Here is a 25391-nt window from a genome sequence, read left to right as displayed (position 1 = left end):
GTATTGCAGACTGCATTGCTAAATTGAAAGGCAATTAAGAAAATAATTTTAAAAACCAACAAGAAGGTATCTCACATCAGGAAAACATAAAATGTGCAAGATATTTTAAGTCACTGCAGTTGTATTTTCTAATGATAAGACAGAGCATTGTGTTTGTTTTGTTAATATCAAAAAACATTCAGCCAAAGTAAAACAAATTCTGCTAATGAATTTGCTTGCCACTTACATATACTATCATAGAGAAACTGAAGATTTTTTTTCCTTCAAAAGGAAGCAAAAATCAAATATTAATTGGTATGTCATCCTGACCCATTTAACAATGCTCAAAATAGCCTGCAGTGAGAACAGTCGTTAGGAAGCATAGAGAGAGGCAACTTTGATGCTTTTTACTTGGTTAAGATGAACAGGAAAAACAGACAAGGCGATTGTTTGAGAAAGGTGGAAGGTCTTTTGTTGGAAAATTATGCCATATGCTAAGAATAGTATTCTAGGAACATCCAACTCAAATCAGTTGTCTTCATCGTGGTCTATCTTAGTTAAACATAATGCACAGCAATTACATAAAGCTTGAGAATCTTCACAGAAATGCCCATGGTGATCAGTTTGCTAGTCAATTTCTTGATATCAGGAAAGAAAGAAATATCCCCAAAACAGAAGCCTTAAAATTCACCTTTTAATAAAACTGCTTTTTCCTTGTTTTTTTTCTTAGCAGTACAAAAACAGAATGTTCTTTAGATTCTTATAGTAAGAGATATATGATTTGGTGAAAAATTAACATCAATCCATATTGCTTTCACAGATGAGACCCCATCTGACACCACATATCTAAATCTTGCTTCATTTTTCTGAAAAAACAGGACATGAAAAGAGCATATGGCACTGTCGTACGTATTAATTAGTAAAATTAATGTCGGATGCAATGTATTGGAGTGCATATTAAAAGCTATCAGAGCTCTGATTTTGCACAAGCCATTGCATATCCTTTTTTTTCAAAGATTTACCAAGATTTAGAAACTTTGCCTAGTACAGAACTCTTTATACTGTAGTAAAATATACCCAGCAATATTATATACAAAATTCCCAACAATACTGAAATTCTTAAAAATGTTGAAGTTAAAAATATTTTATTTTGTTTCTTCAGTGCAGCTAAATTATGAGATATTCATTTTTCAATTTTAATTTGCTCTTGATTATTCAAACAAATTGATGTGGAACTCATAACTCATGTACTGTATACCACAGAATAACATTTTAATTCCCCATAAAATTGGCATACCTCTTTGTTAAGGTTTGAAGATTTTGTTTTTCATACCTCTACTGAATATTCAAGTGGCATGGGATTTGAAATATTTCATAATTGATTATTGTGATTACATAATGTTTTGAAAATATTGAAATATTTTAACTGCCCACAAACATTTTTCTATTGTTGTATGTATTAAAAGGTAGTATGTAAATCATTTTACTGAAGGGTTATTCTAATTGGAGTCTAGGGAATATGGCTTGTCATGCCCAAAGCTCTGATTGTCAGGGACCTGTCTATCTAGGTTTTCAACGTGTATTGCCTAAGAATGCTGATATGTCAGTTTGAGAGCCAATTAATAAAATAACAGAGAAATACAATGAATGATGAGAAACACCTTAATTTTATTTTAGCTCTCAATGAAGCAAATATTGTACCAGAGCAACTCAATTTCCACTGTTCGAGATTATGGCTGTAACTTAGATAATTGTGGTATGTCCCTCAGGCTTGAGAACCTAAATACACTTGAGCATTTTTAGTGCTTTACGTATTTTTCATTATGTCTGGGATATCACATGACATGCTGGATCCTTTAAAACAAATCAAATTTTATGTCTCAGAAAAAGACATCAGACACACAGACTTTCAGTATCTCTTTGTAGACCTGTAGTAACTAGAGGTCAGTAGTAGAACAAATGACATTTAGAAAAGTTGGGTCATGGCACTTTGTCAGCCATTTTCTACCATTTAATGACCACCAATATACATGAACATCACAAAAAATATTACTTTCAGAAAGAAAGAAAAAAATATTGTTGCAACTTTCCATTTATTTTCCAATATATTCAGATAACAGCTGATGAGCACATGATCCAGTACCCTGGTTCATAGCTCCTACTATATATTGTTTCTTGCAACCACTTGATTTAGATGATAAAATACCTTACTGATGTTTTGATATATGTAGAAGTGCCTGGCAATAATTTTAGATCGCTTTAATAGAAAGCTGATTATGAGAGAAGAAATCTTTCTTACTGCGTTTCAACTGAGTTTTACTGCGATTCAGGACCTGGGCTTTCAGCCTTCTATCGAGCAGATTTTAAATCAACATGGCACATGGTATAATATTTACCAGCCCAGCTCTCACCTTTTACCTGTTCCTTAAATCTCTGCTGGTGACTAAAGCATTTGTGTGCAATAAGAGTGTTGTTACATTGGCCAAGTCATCAAGGCACTCAAGGGAATCTTCAGACAATAAACAGCAATCAGACCTCAGAGTCAGGTGGCTGAAAGTACAAAAATAAAATAAATAGCATCACTCTCCCTTTCACTGCAAAATCACTGATTGTCATTATGATTGTAAATGTTTCACGAAGCAAATCCTGAAAAGACTTAGAATAACAAGCACAATAATTTGCACCTCCTAGTCACTCCTTCTTCTTACTTGCTGGTCTCTTCATCTCCAATTAATTTGCACCAGTGGGACAGAAAGGCAAACAGGAGGAAAAAATGTTTTAGTGATTAAGTGCTGTGAGGACTGCTGTGGAGAACTGGGAGCGGAGGTTAAGTGAGGACTTCTGAAAGTCTGGATGTTGTGATTTTTAAGGAAAGATGAAAAAAAGGTCTGAGACTTCTGGTCATCTTTTATGGTGAATGAATCTAATGGCAGAGGCTTTAGACCTGATGTCTGCTAAATAGCATCCAGTATTTGAACTACCCTTTAATGTTTTTGGACTAATAAATAAAAGATTTTAAAATAAATCATAAATCAGTGTCTGTCTTATTAGAAACTAGCAGGTTATGCTCAGTTAATAAACATGATATCCACTTTATTACTGACTAACACTGAGAGCTGTCCTAAATCCACAGAGCAGATTGAAGGAGGCTTCCCATCGATGATAATAATACACGTTTCTGAAAAATGTCATGAATTGCATTATGAGGAATAAAGAGTAGCTGTGACAAGGAAGAATGCAACATAAAATACCACAAGACAGACTATTCTTTATTATATATTTTTTCAACCTGGTATTCTTGGTATAACACTTGAATGCAGATGAGTAGCAGTGCAGTTGACACATGATAGGTAAGGACAGGATTTGTAAGTATTGTCTTCTATGCCAAATTGTTCTTATAAGTGTCTGAAGTCACTAACTTCAGATTTCAAAATAGCATATTCAGATTAAGTAAAGTTATAATTAGATTTCAAATCATCAATGATCTATGTGGGAAGAAAACAGAATAAATCGTTAGCAGTCTGTAACATTTTTCATTTTACAAGCAACAACATGTTACAAGCTATTTTAGCAGTTTTAAATTCTAAAAGCTTTTTCAGGAATACTGCTAGTTTAATCATGAATGAGCAATCAGCCATCACTTTGAAAGGGACACAAAGTTTTCTCCTAAAATACTGACAATAAAAACACACAAGTCTTCAAAGGCCTCTCATTGAATGTGAAAATTAAAAAAGGTTGTGGTGGTGATAGAGCCCAGAGAATGTTCTTTACAATATTTCCCCGGTGGACCATGACATCACCTTTGACACCCCTTCCCATCTCTCTTGAATTCTGCTGAATCACCAAAGTTTGGGTATTACCTATTTTTAAAACATGATCTACTGTAACAGAATTAATTAGCAGTAAAGTGTGAAGCTCATTCAACATATATAACATTGGAGTACAAATATCTCAGTGTTTCACATAGTGACAGGTATGTTATATAAGACAGCAGGGTGAGGTTATAAATAGCTCAGTGTATAAATTCCACTACTATGATTACACTGTGAAAAAGGCCATTGGTCACACATCTGGTAATGATTTGATTTTTTTCATAGAAACGCAAAATATCAACAGCATGCTTGATTAAACAATACAGAGAGTTTTACATCACTCCCCTTCGTATTAAAAAACAAGCATGAGAAAGGATCCTACTGAAATGATGCATCATTTGGCACAAAGCTGCTGCCTGCTTTAATAATCCTGTGAAGTTTGTGTTCATTTGTTGAGGGCTTTCTTTTCATCAATCTTTAAAGAATATGATTTTCAAGGCAGGTGACATGGTGGTGCAGTGATTAACATTGCTGCCTTCAAATGTTGAGGTCTTAGGTTCAGTTCTAGACCTAGGGAGCTATCTGCATGATAGCTTTAGTTCTCCCTGTTTTTGTGGGTTTATTCTGCTTGCTCCAGTTTTCTCCAACAGTCCTAAGATATTTTTTTAAGAAAATAATCTTTATATCAATGTATACAATTCTTACAAGGATTGCAACTCTACCATAACATAGAATCTCTACAGAATTATAAAAAAGGTCTTTAAAAAGGTGATTGTCCATTGACAATAAATGAATATAAATGATTGTGCTTAATCATCCTGCGCTAATAGAATCAGCAACACTAGCTTTATGAAAGGAACCTATTTGAACAGTGCTTAGCCATGTTTTATAAGGCATCTCGTGACAGATGTGATGCAGTGCTCTCTTCATTATCTGCTTTGTGGGAAAAAATAATAACCAACTTATTATATATAATGTAAGTAAGAAGTGAATAGGGCTGCTAGCATAATGCATTAATCAAGGTACAGTTTTCCTGGTCATTGTTATTCTCGTCATTACATTTTAATCCACCTGACATTGATTTTCAGCAATCCAGCTGCTTTCTCTGAATGACTTCAAGGAATTGACCACCCCCAAGAGATGCAACCAGGGTTGTTGATTTTCCTCAGCCTATCTAATTCGTCTGGGCAGCTAACTTGCAAAGAGCAAATAACCTGAAGGCATTCTTCTCGCACAAAAAAATTAAAATCTTCAATTTCAGGCTGTGAATTATTCTGAGTCCCCTGGCATTTCACTGTAGAACTTGTTTTTGAAGCTTCTACAAAGGGTATAATTACTTTTCTGTAAAAGATAACTGCCTCTAATATCATATGGCATGTTTTAAATATTTATCAGATTTGTGTGATGCTGTACAGTTTGTTGATGTACCTTGAAATAAAGTGATATTTCTATATGTGTACCTCCTGGTAATGTCTCCTGTGAGGTGCTGTACTCCTTCCTTATTAAGTTCCAGAAGCACAGCACAGTATTCATTTCAATAGTTTCAGTAGTCAATACTTCATTATGGCAAAGAAGAGGCGTGATTTGAATAGTGAGCTTTATTGGGTAACTCACTGGACTGAGGAGAATGACAACCTGTTCGTAAGGATGGGCTAGTCTGACCTCTCCTACCTTTCAATGAAAGGAAACACAGGGACCTGCAGCAAAGATGAAGCCAGGGTGGAGAGAGGGGTGTGAAAATGAAATGCGCAAACGAGTAGGTAAGAAAAACGATAATTATACGAAGGCAGGCTGAAGTGGGTGAGATTGGGGATTTACCTCTTCCAAGCTTTTGTTTTAAAAGTCCACTAATGTAATATGATATGGTTTACTAATATTACTTCACTGGAAATAACAAAGAATTAAGAATATTGAAAGGTTTATTGAGTATTTTAGTCATCATGAATCTAGTTTAACCCGCCTGGCTGAGGACTTACTTTCTGGCTATAGGACAAAGAGGCTTGAACCCCCATGCTGAGTGAGGGAGTGACCAAGGGGCAGCTGCAGAGGTGGAGATGGGGTGGAGGAGGGATGCAGAAGATATATGCGAGGGAGAGAACGGGATCACGTACAGTATTTATAATGTTTACGTGAGCAAATGACGTCAGGAATGATTATGAATTATTGACAGCTGAGGCTGATTGAACTTGGCTGTTGTCATGCTCCCTGAATGTTTTGTATAAGCTCAATTTCTTGCAGTCTTACTATATGTTCAATTTTACAACACAAATCTGTTAATCCTAGTTAAGAAAATATGTTTTTTGACATGGACCATCTTCAGTCCAACCCTGCCAAAAGTGCTTATGATTTCTCCCAGTGTGATGTAGTACATTCTAAGCAATAATTGGTTGGGATGCTGGTGGCTTATTTTGTTGAACTATTTTGCATTATCATAAGAAACTTAATAAGACAGGATTAGAGGAGTAGACTCCACCCTCTTCATCTTTTCCAATGTAGACTAATGAAGATTTTTTAGATAGATTTGTTTTTTATAAGCCTTAGTTTCCCTCTGTCCACTTGCTTATATGGGAATAAGACTAAAATGAAATAATCTTACTTCTTTTAATTAAGATTAATTAAAAAAGAGTTCTAGATTCACGTAAAAATGGAGCAGTTAAAGCGTTGTTAAAGCTGTTAAAGCTGTTTAAAACCTCATTTGTATTGTTCATTTTCTATAGATGCAAGAAATGATTCTTTGAGTGATACATTTTACTAGCATTATTTATGTCTAATTTTTGTAAAGATCGAAGAAAGAAAATTAAACTTCGTCTAAACCCTTTTCAGGTATCTTTTCACGAGTTTATGTACTGCTGTGTGACCTGCTGGATATCTCGTTTGCCCGGCAGACGGCGTAATTGAAAGAATTACAGAAGCCCCAAAGTATACCCGATGGGTTGCCAAACGCATTTGTTTAGCTTTATTGAAATAGATGATGCTCCTCGAGGGAGAACTAGTGATCTTGAGGGGTTTCTGAGGGAACAGTAACTTGTTAACGTCCTTATGTATGGCGATGCCAAAGCAGACGGTGTGGAAAAGAGTCTGTGCTCCAGCCAGCACTGCCGATGCCAGCTGGGATTCTCCACTTTGATGCCGAAGTAAGACAAAGAAAATCTATCCTGACAGTCGTTAAATATTCCTAGCTATATAATGATATTTGTTGCTTAAAATATTTTCATCCTTTTTATTAAATGAAGGGCAAATGTGACTGATATTTTAGGGAAATATGACCTTTTCTAACGAAGTGCATTTTATCCCTTAAGTTTTAGATTTTAGAATATTTTCATACACGAGATACAGTAGTGTGATTAGGGTCTTACATGATACAATATGCATAATCTTTAAAAAAATGCGTATACAGAACTGTAGCCGGTATTCTTGAAAAGAAGAGTTGGATCCATTAAAGTTACTAAATACCACGTGTACCTGATAGTGTTTTTAAATGTGTATAAAACATATCTTCTTTATAGCGACACAAGGTTGGAAAAACGGATAGTCTCGAATTTAGAACTGATGCATTCAATCAGAACACATCTACACCATAAAGGCTTAAGAGCATAAAGCTACGTACATTTTATGCAGGGATAAACAGAATTTCAGAAAACAAATAATAATATTAGCTTGTTGTATATGATTTTAGTACTGTGACCGTCATAATAATGACAGAAATTAATCTCACTCAATTTGAGCTTTTCAAAGAGAATGCCTCCCAGTGGCGGTGAATGTGATTAAAGCAGTGTAACGTGACAAGACATCACTTGGCTTTTCGTGGTCTCAGGAAAGGGGGAGCCTTCACGTTCACAACCCAATGGATCGTCCTATTTTGTTGCAAGTACTCTTTTCAAACACCCTGTGTCGCTTTATTTTATATTAATTTCTTGAATCTACTGTTGGAATATCTCTCTTCATATGGGGATCGGGGAGTTCCGCAACAAAGGAACCCATTCAGCAGCCCTAGTGTAAGTGTGAACGACTTTAAACGGTATTATTGCTTTCGCATGCAGTGCCAGTGAAAACGGAGTTCTGTAACTGTCCCAGAAGTACCCCGTGTAACAAGGAACATAATTTCTCATTTTTATAACGGCGAGGGTTTGAAAAGCTTCCACTTAACGGTGCCATCGAAAATGTGCAGTTAGGTCTCTATAGCCGGGCAGAGCTGTGCTTCTTACGGTACCTGCAGCTGGTTCTCTGCTCCGGTAACCCTTTGCTCTGCTGTTCTAGCGGGATGCGGAGATCGCCAGATGTGAGCCCGAGGAGGCTGTCAGACATCAGCCCCCAGCTCCGGCAGCTGAAGTACCTTGTCGTAGATGAATCGATCAAAGAGGATCTGAAGTCGTCCAGGTCGGTGGAGGACATAAATAGTGCGTCTATTGGGCTAACTTCCATCGAAGAGAGGATTCTGAGGATCACAGGATACTATGGATACCAGCCCTGGAGCGCGATTTATAACAGTAAGACCCCGATTAATTCGTTAAATAAGGCTGACTGATTGATTGCTACCGTCGTTATCAAACCCGATTCAGAATTCAATTACCAGCGAGCGTTAAAGTCCACATAAAATTGTAATATTTCTGCCCCTGTGTATTAGAGCAAGTTAATCCCTTGATACATCATCAATTACATATTTTACTTAATTATATATGCCCCACTGAAAATGCTTTATTACTCTTGGAATTTTAAGAATTATGTTTTTAAACGATAAAATGAGCCTGCTTTAGTGTCTGTTTTAGGACAGCACTTCACACTGTTTCTGTTTATTTCTCAATCGTCCAGCTGAGCTTTACTACCGTTAATAAAAAGACTAAAACAAACAAAAAATACTTAAGTGGTTTATTCAATTGTTTATTGCAGACATTCACAACTGTGTTGCTGCTGGTGTATTGTTTGTCAAGCCTATAAGGAACAAAACTGAAGCAACAACATGCTTTGGTTAAACTCTTAATTGGACATAAAATTAAATTACTTGCTTTGTAAAACGGGTTTAATCAGGCTGTTTTCTTAACGGGCTTCTCAGTGGGTTACTGTGTTAAAGGTGATCTTCTTCAAATGTTTGTCTGTCTTTGTGGGGATATACCATTAACTCCCAATCTGTATTAATTGTATTCTCTCTACTCCACTGAAATGTAACTCGACACAGGATGAAAGAAGATGTAAAACGAACACATTTGATTTCAAACAAGATGCAATTTGATTTGTAAAGAAGTTGTTTTATTGTGGGATCATACCCCCCATTCTCTGTAGACTATCTTTGGGGGGAACATTTTGTCCCAAACCTTGCTACACATGCATGCATCTCCCCCATGACACAGAAAGAAAAAAGAACAGTGGAGAATAAATATCTTCCATCAATGCAGACATAAATAGCGGTAGAGAGATTGAATTAAATATCTATCCATGCAATTTATTTTGTGAATGAAAGTTCTTTATGTTTCTGCTGAATGATGATATTGACCTACACAGATGACTTTTAAGCCATTTTTGTCTCAGATTTCTGAGCTATAGGGGAATTCAATTTTGGATGTAGAGACCTGGGTCTTCTGTTATTGTGTCTCACCAACATCGCTTTCAGAGCCTTCAAGTGATTTGTTTCCAGTGCTTTTTTACAGAGACAGTACTATACCTTTCAAAAGTTTACTGTGTACTGAAAGGCTTGGATAGAAAACAATATTGCTCATTTTCAGGCTTGGCAATCCCTTAATTCAATAATGTTATTGCATATCTGAACATGTAAATGTCTCTGCTCTGTTGTAAAGCTGCAACATTGTGATATGTTTTAATAGAAAGCTGGCATGGATGAGGAAAATGTTTAAGCAATGTGGCAGTGTAATATATTCTCCCAGGAAAGCTATACAACTTTGTTTGCATGGTGCCTTGATTAATCAATGTGTTACTTCCATATCATAGATTGTTGTTGTTTTTTCTATTTCCTATTAATGAAAATAAATAATGAGTACAGAGACTGGGAAGAAATTTATGTTTTTTCTTTTCTCAGACTCAAAGATGACTTGTATGTTAGCACAAAATAACCCCCATCTCCACTAAAACATGTTGCACATTTTGTTTCACATGTTTGACAGCAGCTAAATTAGTCCTCCCCTCTTCAGCTAGGGAGTGTGTGTGTGTTGTCTAATAAATCATGTTAGAGTACGTATTTGAACCACTACTAAAATTGTGGAAAATTTTAAGCGTTTTAAAACCTTTACAATAATTAAAAGAAAGGAATGATTCAGATAAATCTGCTTATTAAATACACAAGTGATTCAAATGTCGTATGTTGATATATCAGAAACTACACACAACCTCACCCAAATGGAGCTTTCCAAGTAAAAAGGAAATATGAGGCTGTCACCCCCTTAGAAATTAAGATCCAGGTGTGTGATACATGAATGCCATTGGCAGTCACCCTTAGTTCTGTATCTTATAAGACCTGTTGTGTCAGAAGGTTTGGTCTCTGCTTCAGCTGCTCAGGAGTGCAAACCAATGGCAGTGATTCACATGTGGGCTTCAAGAGATGTGCTTAGAATATTTTGTTTAGCACTAATTTCCATGTTTTTTCTTGCTTAATTGAACTGGTCTTTGACCAAGATGCTGTACATCACAGTAAACATTTAGAAGAGAAGGATCATGGGAATCATGACATGCAGAAAAAGTCAAAAGTGATGTGTGTTAAAGTATTAAATGAAATATTACTTTCTGTGAAGTGGCAATGGTTTTTACCCACGATGTACAGATAGTATTGAGACAAGTTTCTGTTTTGATAATATTTTCTGACAATACTGTATATCTATGCTTAAAAAATAAATCTGTAAATAAGGTAGAGTGGAAGGGAAAGTTTTAAACCCTTCTTGTACATTAAAAATTCTCAAATGAACTGCATGGACCATGAGGAAAATCTATTGGCGTTGTAGTGATATCCCTCCTTAAATTGATAAAAACTAAATTTCATGCATCTAATAAAAATCTCAATTAATTCCCCCCCTGTAATTTTTATAAAGTTGAACAGATGGTACGATTCATTGCAAGTTACAGCCTGTGTATTATATACTCATCTGTGGTAATGTAATAACCAGTTTGCACAAGAGCCTCCAATTTGTTTTGACACATTGCGTTAGCACTCTACAATTAAATCCACCAGAGAGAATGTTGTGTGTTCTTTTTTAATACCAGCTGAAAAACAGTAATATCTGTAATGGTTTTGAGCCATTAAAAATAATTTAAATTCCTTTTTTCGGACTGAGGACTTTATTCGTAACAGGCATGGACAGCAAAATGTGTTATTTTGTTCAGATTTCACAGTGATTTGGAAATCTAAGCACTGTAATATTTACAGGCATAGATGGTAAAAACTGCTGGTAGTAAGAACTGAGCTCCAGTAATTACCATGACAAGTGAATAGGTAGAAGGTCAGCTGTGAGATACAGCATCAGGCTTGCTGAGCTCTTACATTTTGTTTTATTGAGCCAGATTTTTTCCCTGTTATTCTTAAAAGTTGAAATGGAAAGAAATAACTAAAACAATGACTACATTGATCAGCCGAACAGAAACTTAGGTGTGGGCCCATGGTTACTAAATACTCCAGCAGACTCGCCAGTAAGAAAAATAAATAATACAAATTCTCAAATATTTGCAATTCTTAGGAAAACCTGACACAGTAATAGGTTTTGCTTGTACTGAGTGACGAACTCTAAATTTTGTATTGTATTGTCTAAATTGTTAAGCTGCAATTTTCCCTTTAGCATGTAGTTCAGGCAACCTTACCAGTGCTGGCAGTGGTGTATTCACCTCAGATTTGTCACGATATTAGTTCCCCCTCCTTAAGGGTGCTCCAGCCCTATCACTCAAGACTTTATTCCATGCACCTGCTCCCTATTCCCTGCCCACCTTAAAAGCCAGGCGCTGACGCTCTTCCGGGCTCTGCATCTGATTTCCATATCGTGCGAGTCCGGGACCAGGAAGCGCCTGGTCCCGTTAAGGTTTTAACCTCCGTTCCCGTTCCTGTTCCCCGTCCGCCGGTTCCGACCCGGCCTTCGTGGTTTTTATTCCGAGTTCTGATGGATCTCCTGGTTTTGGACTTACCTTCGTGTTTTGGATACTCTATGGATTATTCTTTGGGATTGTTCGCCTCGGCCACACCTCCCCCGTGCACCAGCGCACCTTGGACACGCCCCCCTGTCTTCAGCCCCGTTTTCCTGCATGACGTTTCCCCAGTGTTCCCCCACTTCGTCGGATTGTGTCGTCCGCATAGGGTCCGGAAAGAACTGTTCGTTACAAGATTCTACTGAGAATATACAATTCCATCATGGGATCTCACATCTTCAAACCAGTTACACCACTAATTCCACTGTTCTTCATTAGACTGTGGTTTGTTTGTTTGGCAAACGTATAAAAGTGTTTCATTAATCACATCCATGTGATTGCATATCAACCCGACTCATAAAAAAAAATCTTAATGATAAAAAAGTTTTAACTGATTGTGTTGTTGAGCTCTAAGAGCAACAGATATTTTTGTCCCATGATTTAATCTGTGTTTTTTAATGTGCACAAAACATCTGCACTTAACATAGATGGATTACTGTATGTTAGATTGTCAATATCTGTAAACATTAATTTCATTTCTATCAGGAATCTTTGTTCCCCTGCCTTAACTCTGTGACCAAGTCTGAGTGTGCAGAATAGTTTGTGCCCTTGACCAAATTCTGTCGTATTCTTGTCTTCACCATCTCAATCACAAAGATTTCACAGCACCAGCAACACGAACCAAGGACGTGTTCGTATTAAGCAGTGAATGGGATGGATATCAGAACCTCTGCTGCTGTAGAATATACTTGAGTTACTGGTATTACAGTATTTCAGAAGTGCAAATAATTCCTTTCCTTTTCTCTTTCAAATGAAGACGAGATTTCCTCGTTCTCTTATTTGGAGGTATTCTAATGCAGCACACATACTGTATTCACCACAGATCTATAAAGAGTGCCAGGGTAAATATGAAACAATTCCCCATTATTTATCCAGCTGCAATGGAAATCTCAATGTCAGATCAGTTCTATAAGGCAGCATTGTAAATAATATATGTGTTTTCACTTCATGTGACACTAGATCTCCTTCTGTTCCTGAGTTATACAGATGTAATAGAACTGGTCATGAAATGTAGTCCAGAAATCCAGACACATCACACAAGCTTGGGAGACAACCTTAAGACTAGTGCTTTCATTCCTGCTCTGTGGCATTGTACTTGTACTAAAATTACACTTATAAAATGCAAATATATTGTATAGTGTCCAAAAGAGTAGTATATATTGTGTCAATCATGTGGGAAGACAGGTTTGTTTCAATGTAAAAATGTAAAGTCTGTGCCAGACATACAGCAGTTCAGATGGGTACACCAGTTTTCTGAAATTTGTAAGCTTCTTTGAAAGGTTTCCCACATAAAATCTTAAAATATGCTGCTTTTTGCAGACGTGTCCCAGAGACAAAACATGCTGTTTTAATTATTTGGGGGTGTTCTTTAAAAGATATTTTTATAAAAAATAATGTCCACACTTTCCTTATAATAAGTTTTATCATAAGCCCCCTGCATGGAAAGCATAGAAGATAATTCAATTTTCTTTATAACAACAGGCAATATAAAGAGGCCATTTTCAGTTCATCCATGCATTTTTCTAATTCTTCCAATTCAGGGTCACTGGGAGCTGGAACATATTCCTGCAAGCAATGGGTGCATGTCAGGACACACCCCTGAGATGATGTCAGTCCATCTTTGGGAAGATACAAAAACAGACGCGCACATACTCACACCTAGGGTCAATTTTCCCAAAAACCAATTAGCCTACCAGTATGTCTTTGGACTGTGGGAGAAAACTGGAGTACCCAGAGGAAACCCACATGCAAATGGGGAGAACATACAAACTCTATGCAGATACATAGACACAACAGGTCCAAAACTGAACCCAGGGCCCCAACACTGTGAGCCAGCAGTGCTAACCATTGTGCCACCATGCATGCAACCATAACATTGTCTTATATAAAAAAATAACTATGCACACTATGCTTTCTACACTGTAAAATAATTTATTGACTAGCATAGAACTTGTTAACATTGCAGTATACACAACCTTTCATCAGGACACATACACCCTTGGTTAAAGAAGGAGGCTTTGAACCTTTCCTTAATCTCCATAGTAGATAATTGTATATAATCACTTTACATATACTGCAGCATTAACAATAAATGAATATCGGGACCAAATACGTGTATTGTGTATTTAATGCCTTTTAATTTTAAATGCAAAATAATGTTATGAAAAAATATATTTGCAAAGCTTTATATGATAAAAAATAATACATTGTTCAATGCAAAAAATATTTAAAATTACAGAAGACCACTATGTGCCACCATGCTTCCCACAGACAAATAAATAATAATATCTAACCAAGATGTTTCTTTTAAAGTTAATGCGGCCTTAAACTGTGTTGTGTTATTTTTTTTATTAATTATTAAGGAGATCTGATAACCTTGCTGTGGAGATAAACCTGCTAGTGACTGAATCTACTGCCTAATTCACTTTGACTTTCAAGCAAACTGGAGAGAAGACAGTCAGGTGATCTGAGCTTTTGTATTAAAAAGTTCCCCTAAATGAGGTAAATCACAACGGGACAGACAGTTGACGTTGGTCTAAAATCACACTAGTACCCCCCCCCTGCACTTGTTAAGTATTTTAAGGGGAAGGAACATTATGTGCACTTGTTGTCCAAACTGTCATGGTCCTTATGGTTGGATTAATGGCAATGATAATGTAATTATTATTATTGATGGCTTTGGCACACAACTGTTGTGTTTTAGAGTACAGCTCGGAGCCCCCTTATAAAGGTGCATCTTGCTCCTGTTTAGAAGAGCATTACTTTACTTTCCCACTTGACATCTGAAAAGCACAGCAGGGCCTGTCTGAATCAAGGACTGAGTCTACAGCAAGCATCTGTGTAAGCCCAGTTAAGGTCACACAAACCACAGCATCGGCAAATATGACAAGGATCTGTTGCCTTAAGAGACTACTGTCTGAAAAAAACAATGCTACTCTGTTTCTGCATTTAAGAAATGTATAAAACCTGCCTTTTCTCACTGCGATGAAGTGGGGTAAATAATTGATTTCATGCTGCGTTGAACGCTTGACTGTTTTTAACCTTTTTTCACATTTTGTGATGTCGTGATGAGGAATACATTTATGTAAATATGTGGAGAGAGATTTTAAAACAATAATCAAAAGAAAAAATCAAAACAAGGTTAGAAGGGAGTTATATAAAAGTCAAAGAACAAAATAACTGCACATTATTATGAGAAGTAAATAACTCTGCCTAAGACTGATATTTTGCTTCTGGATAGAGAGACTTACAGCGATGACAGAGAATAGAATGATTGTAAAATTTTGGTACAGCAAAACAGGGACCCTTTTCCATATAAGCCTGGAGAGGTATTTTGGCTTTTTTAGAGTTGATAAATACAACCTGATGAAAAAAATAAATGGCTTTTGAAGACTGGGCTTTCTTATGGACTAGACCTCACTATGGCTTAGTAATGAAGTTCAAGGAGTCTCTGTGTTTCACACTCGCATCTATTCCACAGCAGTGAGACCACTGATCTGACTTCATCAGTTATCTGCTCCATATCTATCTGTGGCTTAACAACATGAGCTAGTACAGCTCCTGTCTGAGACCATGGATACAGTATATGGCACTAATATGAGAGCTATACTGTACCATCCCTGTGTGAGTGGTGGACAGTATAACCACTGGCTGTGATTAGTTTTTTTTCCAGTCCAAGGTGGCGGTGGGGACTGTTTCCAGGATGACCAATATTGGTTATGCGACTGAAACAGAACAAAAGGAGCATGATAGGCCACATAGTCTCCTCTCCTTAGGAGCCAATCTAATGTTCTGTTGGTTAGATGCCCTCTCTCTGTTGGCTTTGGCTTTTCTGAGTTCATCCTCTACCCTTATTTTTTTCTAACATATTGTGTGTGCCCTTCCCCTATTCCTCTTTTATCAGAATGAGTATGGTGGGCTTTACATATTCACTGATTCTCCTGAGAATGGACTGTGAATTGGGTGTAAGGTGTTTGAAAACTAAGCAAATGCTGTGCCTGTAGGCATATAATATTAGCACAGCAAAGGCAAAATTGGGTTGTGACTAGCCAGGTGGGTTTGCTCTTAAGGTAAGGAATTTGACAGAAGGAATATACCTGAGCCACTTCCATTAGCTCAGTCTGTGAATTTGAGTGATTTGATGTCATCACCATCAGGTTCCATAATTACTTCTTCACAAGTCTAACGATAGAATTTGTCTATATTGTTATATTGTCTATATTGCTTTATTGTCTAGAATGTTTCTGGTTTCCATTGTGATGTATAAGCAGTTACACTGCAGTTGTTTTCTTACTTCAGCTCTTCCTCATAATCCATTCCCCAGTTGTCTTCTGCCAGAAACTAGGTCAAATTAGAACTCAGTAGAGTTGGTACACTGCTCTCTTATTTTGCTCTCTGTTATAACACACGACATAGCTTAATAGACTAGAGTATAATACTGTAATATTATGCTGCCTGAGATGTCATGATAGGTCAATGTATTAAATTAAGTTGGTTTAATATCACAATCCAAACAACAACTTTCCCCCTCCCACATTCACCACCACATAGGACCACCCCACTGAAGGATTTTCTCTTGTCTTCTACATTTTGGTTGGCTACAGCTGGTCATGAATGAAAAGAAAACAAAATGACTGAACAATTCATACAAAATTATAAATGCAAAGATGCTGACATTATGCTCCTATGAGCCCTGAATCCAAATTCAGTTGCACTAGGGACAACAACATCCAAGGATTGAATGCTTGTGAATGCTAGGTATACTTGTTAAGAAAAGCTTGGCTTATTCTGCTTAGTTAATGGGCAGCCTCCTGGCCACAGAACAAGGAGGCTCGAACCCCATTCAGACTGAGTGATCCAGGGGTGGAGATGGGGCGGAGGAGGGATAATTGAGACTAATGCAATGGAGTTCAGTTTATGTAGCTAGTTTGGTGGTGATCATGGTTAGGAACAGCGATGTGAGATTAACTTCTTGTTATCCCTCCCAAACTTTAGTTTATAACTTCCATTTAATGCATTGAGACATTAGTATCAGAATAAAACATACAAATAGAAACTTGGTCAGGTATGCTGACAATCCACCCGACACAGTAATTATAGCTCGATTACCAACCTCATGTGGGTGGATTTCGTGCTGGCCTTTATTTCATTGGGTCTCTTCTTTTCCTCAGAGGGGCTGCTATCATTTATAATTGTGAAGGCCGCACAAAAAAACAGAGCTCAGTATAAGAGAGGCCCCACTGAGATTCTGTCTTATTTTGAATTCTGGTTTTCTGGCAGAAATGTTGTGTTTGAATGGAAACTGGGAAAAGGTCAGCCCTGAACAAAGTTTAAAGAGCTAAAGCTGTTATGACTGAGAAAAAGATAGAAAATAAAAAGGATATCTATGCTCTGGTGCCTATTCTACCCCAGGGGGTTAAAAGCATCCTATAGACTAGAGCAGTGTTCTTTTATCATTCCTTAATATAAATTCTTATTCAGGCCTGGTGTCCAAGGACACATCATGAGAAAGGTCTTGTTCCTCTTCCTGAATATAAAGGAATTAAAAAAACATATTTTCAAAAGGAGAAAAATGTGAACTATATTGCAGACTAATTTTTATAATCTTGTTGGGGTCATTGGACTATCTTGGTGTTGGCTTAAAATGAATTTATTTGTTTGCTTGCTGATTTTTTTAATTGAATCAGGCTTTGAAGATACTTTTGAGAAGTAGTTCATGTTTTGTTACTTTTGAAAACAGTGCCAAAGTAACAAGAATTAAATTGACTTTCAATTATTAAAAATGTACCTAATTTAGTATTCCCTCTTACAGGACTTTAATCATCTCCGAACTGTTGAACATTGCTTTGCAACATAATGGCAAACGATGAATTTTGTTTTGCTATAGGTTTTAAGTATAGACTTGTGGTAATTATTACTAAGTACTTTTTGCAAGAGCAGAGTGGTTGACTGAGAGATTGTGGGTTAAAGTCCCTGCTGCAGAAACTGCTTAGAGAGGGGATTTATCCCAGTTTTTCTAGTATCACCAGTATTGCTGGGGGGTTATCTCTGTGATGTATGAGTATCCTGTTGAGGAAGGCAATCATGTGCTCTTTAGTGTACCTAATGCTCCAGAAATCATAATAGGCTCTGGCCCAATGAGTCACCTTTTTACTGTTATTAGAACTAAACAGCTGTGAGGAAGCTAATTTGAGAATTAATATGAGGATTAGTGGCGAGTGAGGAAATAATCTGGACGGCACATCACCTAAAGGTGCTGAAACTACAGATGTTGTATCATTCAGTCACTCATTAAGATTATTTGTTAGCGATGATGGAAAATTCTGGCAATGTGACTATGGCTACTGATAAAAATGGAGGAAAAATGGTGTCAACCAGGACAAAATAGTGAAGTGAGGTTTTCTGAAAGTATTGATGCTCTGCCATGAGTCACTCTTGGCTTTCCCATGCCTCTTCATTGATATGAACTTCATAAGATATATTGAATGATATAGACTGTGTTTTGCCAAACATTTCTGTGCCTGTACTGTGGTGTACCACATTAAACTTTCATGAGGTCATGGTATGTCATGTCAGAGAATGTTCAGGTGTTGGATCTCACAATGCGGGTTCTAAATTTAATTTAAAGTGCTAACTTAATTAAGTGTTTTTATTTTCTCAGCAAATACTTTTAAAATAAAAAAACGATTTTTATATATTTGAATAATATACTACAAGGTCACTTTTTAAACTCAGTACATCAGCCGAAGAAGAAGCTTGTGTCTCAATTGATTATTCACAGCATTTTTTCTGTAGTTCAGGGAAGGCATGGCTGTTTTTTACTTCAGCCAACCAGGGCATTGTCAACACAGCTCAGCACACTGCCACTCCTATCCCAGTGTTTCTCACAGTGACATCCAGAAGAACGGCACCGTGGTAGAAATCCTCAATTAGCGAGAAGAAGGCATTTAACTAGATGAGACACAAAGGGGAAGTGAAGAGACAGCTGAGAGTGGGGATGCAGAACAGGCCAAAAGAAATGTTCATGTGCTGTGCAGTACGGCTGCAGAAGTGCTGAATCATTGGCCTGTGATTGGCCATGTGGAAAAGGGAAACAGGCCCTGCCAACCACAGATGTATTCAAATGCCTTTTATACACTATGTGAAAAAATTCAATATAATTCTAGTCATTAATAATTAGTGTTAACACTTGAAATCACGAGACAGTGGGAGTGCTGTATGTCTCTAGTCATTGTTCATGACAGTGTCAGCTGACTCAGTGTCCATCTGTTTGTCCCAGGTGTGAGGAGTAGGCTCACTGAAAGCAGTGCTTGTGGTGAAGCTGCATAAGAACTGACTTACATTGCTCGTCAGGCACCTACCTGATGTAAAAGGCTGTGGAAATGAACAGGGAAATGGAACACAGAACACACGCAGCACGTCCTGCTCTGTGTTTGTTGGAAATTTAGGAAATAACTTTATTTGGGGTGGTGCTTTATTTTTTTAGACATCAGTTGTGTTTACTTTTTTCCACGACTGATGGCACCAGATGGGAAATGGCATCAGTGAAAACATCTATGTGTTATGTGAAATTAAAACCAAATTATTAACCAAAAATTAAAAGTTTTTGAAAATGTGAAAATGAGAGCTGGAATACACTATTTCTAACAATAGCTAATCCTTAAAAGGAATCCTTACCACTTGCAGACCAAAACTATGTGGAAAACATAAAATATTGTGTAATAGTGAAGACTAAGACTAAGAATTAAGGATAGGTGTAAGAGTAAGAATATTGTTTACAGTACTTGTGCACCAGTTTGCAGTAGCAGATCTTGGACAAATTGTCAAATATTTCACTGTAACAAAGAGTAATTTAATTCTAATTATTATTCAGTATTTAGAATAGGTTAATCAGTTATCCTTTTAGCTAAAACCAGTTACACCTGCTTCCATTTACAGTTCATTTTTAAACTAATTTTACCTGCGTCACCAATATTTACATATATTTAAAGACCTGTGCATTTAAAAAAATATATATAATAATCAGAAAATAATATGTCAATAGTTTCTGATATTGTGAATGTTGTGAAATGCTGAAACTATTTTATTTAGAAAAAAGTTAATATATAGATATATTTATATCAGTCCTACTCTTTAACCAAAGTATACAAAGTGTGTTATTTTAATACAAAATGCAAAGTTGAGTGTTTGGGACCATGTAACATTTCTGGTCAAACTAATAATTTTATACAGGATCTTACCATTTACATGGTTAACTTAATCCTGCTTTTATTACAACTAGTATTATAATCATAGCATTTCTAAACATTATGAATACCATAAACTACAATTATGTGCAGTATATCTTTGTAGTTGTATCTTTACAATGCTTGTATCTTGTCAAGTCTGTGCCCCTTTTAAACAACTGCTCCAAGCAGTAGAATTGGCCATATTAGGTGATGTACTGTGGATGCTTGGTGTTTGCAAATTAGTTTTACCCTTTTATTAAATAAAAATGACACGTTTTTAGGATCAGTTTCTCCCACACAGTTTTGTAGCCGTGATTGCAGAGCGTTACTGATTGTATGCCGTGGGTGTGTGTGAGCTCTTTAAATGTCGAGGAAAAATATGTGATGGTAACTCTGTAAGACAACAACATTTAAATCAGATTCCTGGAACCTACACAGATTTTAAGATGAGATTTTATTCAGCAGATCAATTCCTAAATGCTCACAGGGGTCTGTAGTACACAGTCAAAGCTGTTATTTCTCCAGCCTTATCTGTAAATGGCTAGTATTATAAAAAAGAGAGCCCATGGTATTTTAAACACCTTCTTAGTATCAGTGTTGTTATCTTAGTTACAGCGCTGTAACAATGGTGTTGTGTAACAGTAGTTGTCAGTTTGTTCTAGATCCTGTTTCTGTTCATGTTGCATTGGTTGTGTTTTTTTTAAATAATCTTAAAGATAAGCTTAGGATATCTTCTGATAAACATGATTAAGAATGAAGTGAGTTCACTTTGTGCATTGAATGTGTTGTTCTATCCAGCAGACTTGAAAGTGCACTCTTCTGAAGACCTTGATTTGAAACAGACCTCTGGGGCAGCATTATTGAAATTTTGTAACATATTTTTTATCGCTGCAATTTTTCCTTTTTTGAATACCTCTACCCTATGAAGCTTGTGTTTTTTTATTTAAAAATCTGAGAATAATTAGCCAATTTATGCCTATAGTTATATGGAAAGACTTTCACTGAGATACTTCAATGCCAATGTATTTATGCACATTTCTAGTTTGCTACCCAAATTTGTCTTAGTTGCCATATGTGCAACTTACAGTACATAGCATCTAATAGTTATTTTACCCATTAGAAAGATATATTTTATTTAAATTAAAACATTATTATGTATAGCTAGCAACCAATACACACTGTATTACAAAGCATGCATTCTGTAAGCACACATCTTTATCCCACACCATATGTAACATATGTTAAGGGTTAGTCACTCAATGTGATGAACCTTGAGGGGAGAATGCAATTATTGGTGCTAACTGAATTTAAGCTTGAAATCAGTTGACAGATTTCATTAATGCAAATATGTGTGGTCTCAATGCTATTTCCACAGAGAGAAGCCACCATTTTTCACACCTCATGAATCTTAATAGCAGTGTCAAATCTTGTTGTCTGTCTGCAAAGGGGAAGCACTTATAATATAAAGCAAGCTTTCAAAATGGAAAGATCATAAGTAAAAATTAATTAATAATTAATAACAAGAGGCAGAAAGAGTAAATGCTGCATTTCCTTTACAATTTTCCAGACTGCAGCACACCAGTTAATGATACAATAAATGATATGCCTTTTAAACTTTTACATTGGATGTATCAGTCATTAAATAACACAGGTATGATTTTGATCTAATATTTATGTGGAATATCCAGCTAAACAATTATGGTGCAAGGGCGCAGTAATGCAATTGGCACTATATCATGATTGCAAGTGCTATTCTGAAAAACTATTTATGACCTCATTTCTGGTACTGGGGATATTTAGATGACTATGACAGATAACTGTAGACATATAGAACCTCACAATTGAAAAGAAAGTGTAAGAAAAATCTTTACTACCTTAGGTAGAGTGATTATGTGAGACTGCAATCCCAATACTTAGACAACTAATATCTGTGTGTCCCAGTGTCACACTCAGAGAATCAAGGGTTTTGAGACTGTAGATAATTGTATTCCTAAATGAACTGTACTGTACAATCACAGGCCTGTAGGGATTTCAGTAAATTGTTAGTTACTTTGACAGGTTCAGTGTGATAATGTTGAAGAGCGAGTGTCCTCCTCCTTAGAGTGATGTTAATGATTCATAGGTGATTCAGGTGTTATTTTAATAAAGCCAAGTGTTTTTGTGCATAATGGTGGTGATTAAGACTAGAGTGATCTATGGATTATTTTTCCCTCCGAGATGTCATTCCTCAATGCAAGGCACAACCTTGTGTGCTGAATTATGTTTCTTAATGTATTTTTCAAATAAAAGACGAAAGCATCAATGTATTGTAAGCTGAAATGTGGGATAGCCAGCATGTATCTCTAGAGGATAGTTAGCAGGGGAATAGAAAAGACAGGTTTGGCTTTATTAACTTCTAGTTACACTTAATCATGTTTATCAGAAGATATCCTAAGCTTATCTTTAAGATTATTTAAAAAAGTTCTAGTAACAAACAGCAGCAATAGTGGAATATCTTTTTGGATTCAAAACCAGTACTGGATATTTAGATTTTGATAACATATGATGATTACCTTACAATAAAGTTACTTTTAATTCTCAGATTGCAAGAGGTTGAGGGGTTTAATTTTTTTTTAATTGAGTACTATTTAATGGATAGAAAACAAAGAGTCCGGATAAGGGATGAATGTTTAAATTGTGGGTGATACCAGTTAGTGAAATACTACTGGGACCTAAATGAAGATATATGATGTTCCTGATTATGACAATAATCTAGATTCTGGTAGAGTTAGTAAGGTCAAGTATGCAGATGATACCAAATTAGAAGGATTACACTGTGGAAGCTGCAAAGGATATTCAACAAAACTGGGGCAGAATTTAAGATTGGGCTGGCATCTGGCAAACAGATAAATAGACTTAGGTGTTTAAGTTGGTATATCTTTTTTATCTTCTTTTATCATCTGTCTTCTAGAATATTGTGTACACTTTTGGACAGCATGATACATAATATTGCCATATACAGTATATAAGTTACAGTTGGTCTGCAATCAGAACTATCTAGCAACATCCCAGGTCAAAGGAAAGTCCTATTCTGACAAGCTAAAAAAAGCTAAATTGCATTTATCTTAAATTGCAGCGATGGCTATAATGGGTATTCAGTATTTAATCTGAGTACGAGTATTCAAAATCTTCTAAGACAAATGCGAAATCAACCCTATGGACTTCTTCATATCAATGTTGAAACACGTACCTGAGCACACAAATGAAATCTAAGGAAGAAGGTATTTAAAGCTGGAAACAGGAGACACTTAATTATACTAAGATTTGGAAATCTAGAACAAGTGTAGACCAAATTGTCTTAAAAACCAAAGGCATAGTGCCATCTGCTGTTAGGCAGCTTAAAGCCTAATACAGGGTAATCTTAAATGTTGAAACAAATAAGAAGAATACTGCTGGTATTAAAGTCTTTAAAAAATAACTGCAATTATGGCAAGTTTATCTTTCCATGAAGTGACCTTGCTTTATGTTTTCTGATGAATTTATTTATTTATTATTTATTTATTGGTGACGTATTTTACTCTTAACTATTAAGTACTATTTTAAATATTAATGGCTCAATTAATCAGTGTCAGTAGAACTGATGTCCCCGTGTGCTTGTTTGTGTTCTGAGATGAGCTTGTGTTATATCCATTGTGAAGTCCCCTCAGGCTCCTGGTGCTTCCAAGATAAGACCTGGGTTATTGTGACCCTTACCAGGAAAATACAGCATTGTAATGATATAAGTGTGCGGTATACAGGCACACAGTGTGTTTAGCCCAGACAGTAAGAATATAATAGGGTTACCACTTTCCTCTTCTAATTTTCATTGTTTTAGCAAAATGTGTTCTCTTTTCAACAACTTACATTTTTTATTTTATCCATTAATTTTCTAACTGCTTCATCCAATTCAGAGTCACAGGTGAGCCTGTGCCTATACCAACAAACAAAGAATGGTAAACCATAGACTAGACACTGCTCTGTCACAGGGCAGACACACTAACACCTGGGCCCATTTTCCCAGATTGCAACAGAAGCCAGTTAACCTAGCAGTGTGTCTTTGGACTGAGGAAGGAAACTGGAGCACCTACAGTAGCAAACAGAGGGAGATCAGCACACAGATCACATTACAAGTCAAGAATTAAACCCAGAGCACCAGGGCTATGAGGCAACAAAGCTAACCGCTGGACCACTGTGCCAATTCTGAGTTTCATTACTTAAAAAAACACACTGATTTGTGCACACTGGACACTGCAAATAATTTATTGACAAGCACTTTGTCACGACATACACCTTTGGCTAGAGAAGGTGGCTTTGAACCTTTAACTCATCTCCAATGCTGAGATGGATGTTTGGAGGTTTAAGTGAAAATGAAGATTTATGCAAAGTTTTTATTTTCCATATACTTACCATATACTGGGGGCATTAACAACAATTGAATACAGGAGCCAATAACATTTACTGTATATTTAATGTCTTTTAGTTTATTTTAAATGCAAAGTAATGTTATGAAAAATATATTCATTAATATGTAGTAAAACATAATACATTGTTTTGTGCTTCAAATCATAATAGTAAATTATGCATTATAAAATGACAGAGGACTCATATAGAGAATCTTTATTAACTTTATTATAGAGAATTGTATAAGAATAAACTATTCTTATTCACTGTTTATATAACAACTGAATGAAATCAGTAACTACTAAACATATCAAAATGTATGTAACTGCAGTTTAATATATATATGTAATGTATTTTTAGTATGAAGCTCTTTATATCTAATCTTGTACATAGAAATACACAAGGTCTGAAAGTTATATTTCTTCTTAAAACACATTGGTATAACACATTGGGGGCTAATTTGAAAATATGGTTGGATTTTAGCAGTCTAAATTCTCTCAAAAAGTACAGAAAAATTGTTATCAACCAGAACCTGCAGTTAAATTCTCGTGAAGGTTTAGACTATGGTGTATTCAAATATTACCAATAGATGGCAGTATATGTAACAGTATATTGAGTTTTGAAACTGAAATGGAAAGTGTTTGAATGGTAGGAAAAGTTTCAGCTGGCCTTTGCATGAGCTGCAGGGGGTTGTGGGCTGAGGGCTATAAGGATGTGAAGGTACGAATCCTGTTCAGTTCAATTAGTGTTAAATTTAGATTTCAATAAGAGTGTTTTAGAC

The 25391-nt window shown here is 36.1% G+C and overlaps 1 protein-coding gene across 2 annotated transcripts in view; it reads left to right on the top strand.

Annotated features, from left to right (window-relative positions):
• Positions 1 to 6678: 6678 nt before the first annotated feature.
• Positions 6679 to 25391, top strand: part of slc35f3b (solute carrier family 35 member F3b) — a 40913-nt gene continuing 22200 nt past the window's right edge. Inside the window, exons 1-2 of one of the 2 annotated variants that reach the window (XM_015363085.2) lie at positions 6679 to 6925; positions 8049 to 8278. In XM_015363085.2, the coding sequence (XP_015218571.1) occupies positions 6831 to 6925; positions 8049 to 8278 (325 nt within the window). In that variant the 5' untranslated portion in view covers positions 6679 to 6830. Of the gene's footprint in view, positions 6926 to 7030; positions 7787 to 8048; positions 8279 to 25391 lie in introns of those variants that run through there. The other variant, XM_006638765.3, reaches the window with a different exon arrangement.

The sequence above is a fragment of the Lepisosteus oculatus genome, chromosome 17 (genome assembly GCF_040954835.1).
Source record: "Lepisosteus oculatus isolate fLepOcu1 chromosome 17, fLepOcu1.hap2, whole genome shotgun sequence".
Classification (NCBI taxonomy): Eukaryota; Metazoa; Chordata; class Actinopteri; order Semionotiformes; family Lepisosteidae; genus Lepisosteus; species Lepisosteus oculatus.
Note: the sequence above shows the minus strand (reverse complement) of the source record. Positions and strands in the feature narration are given on the sequence as shown.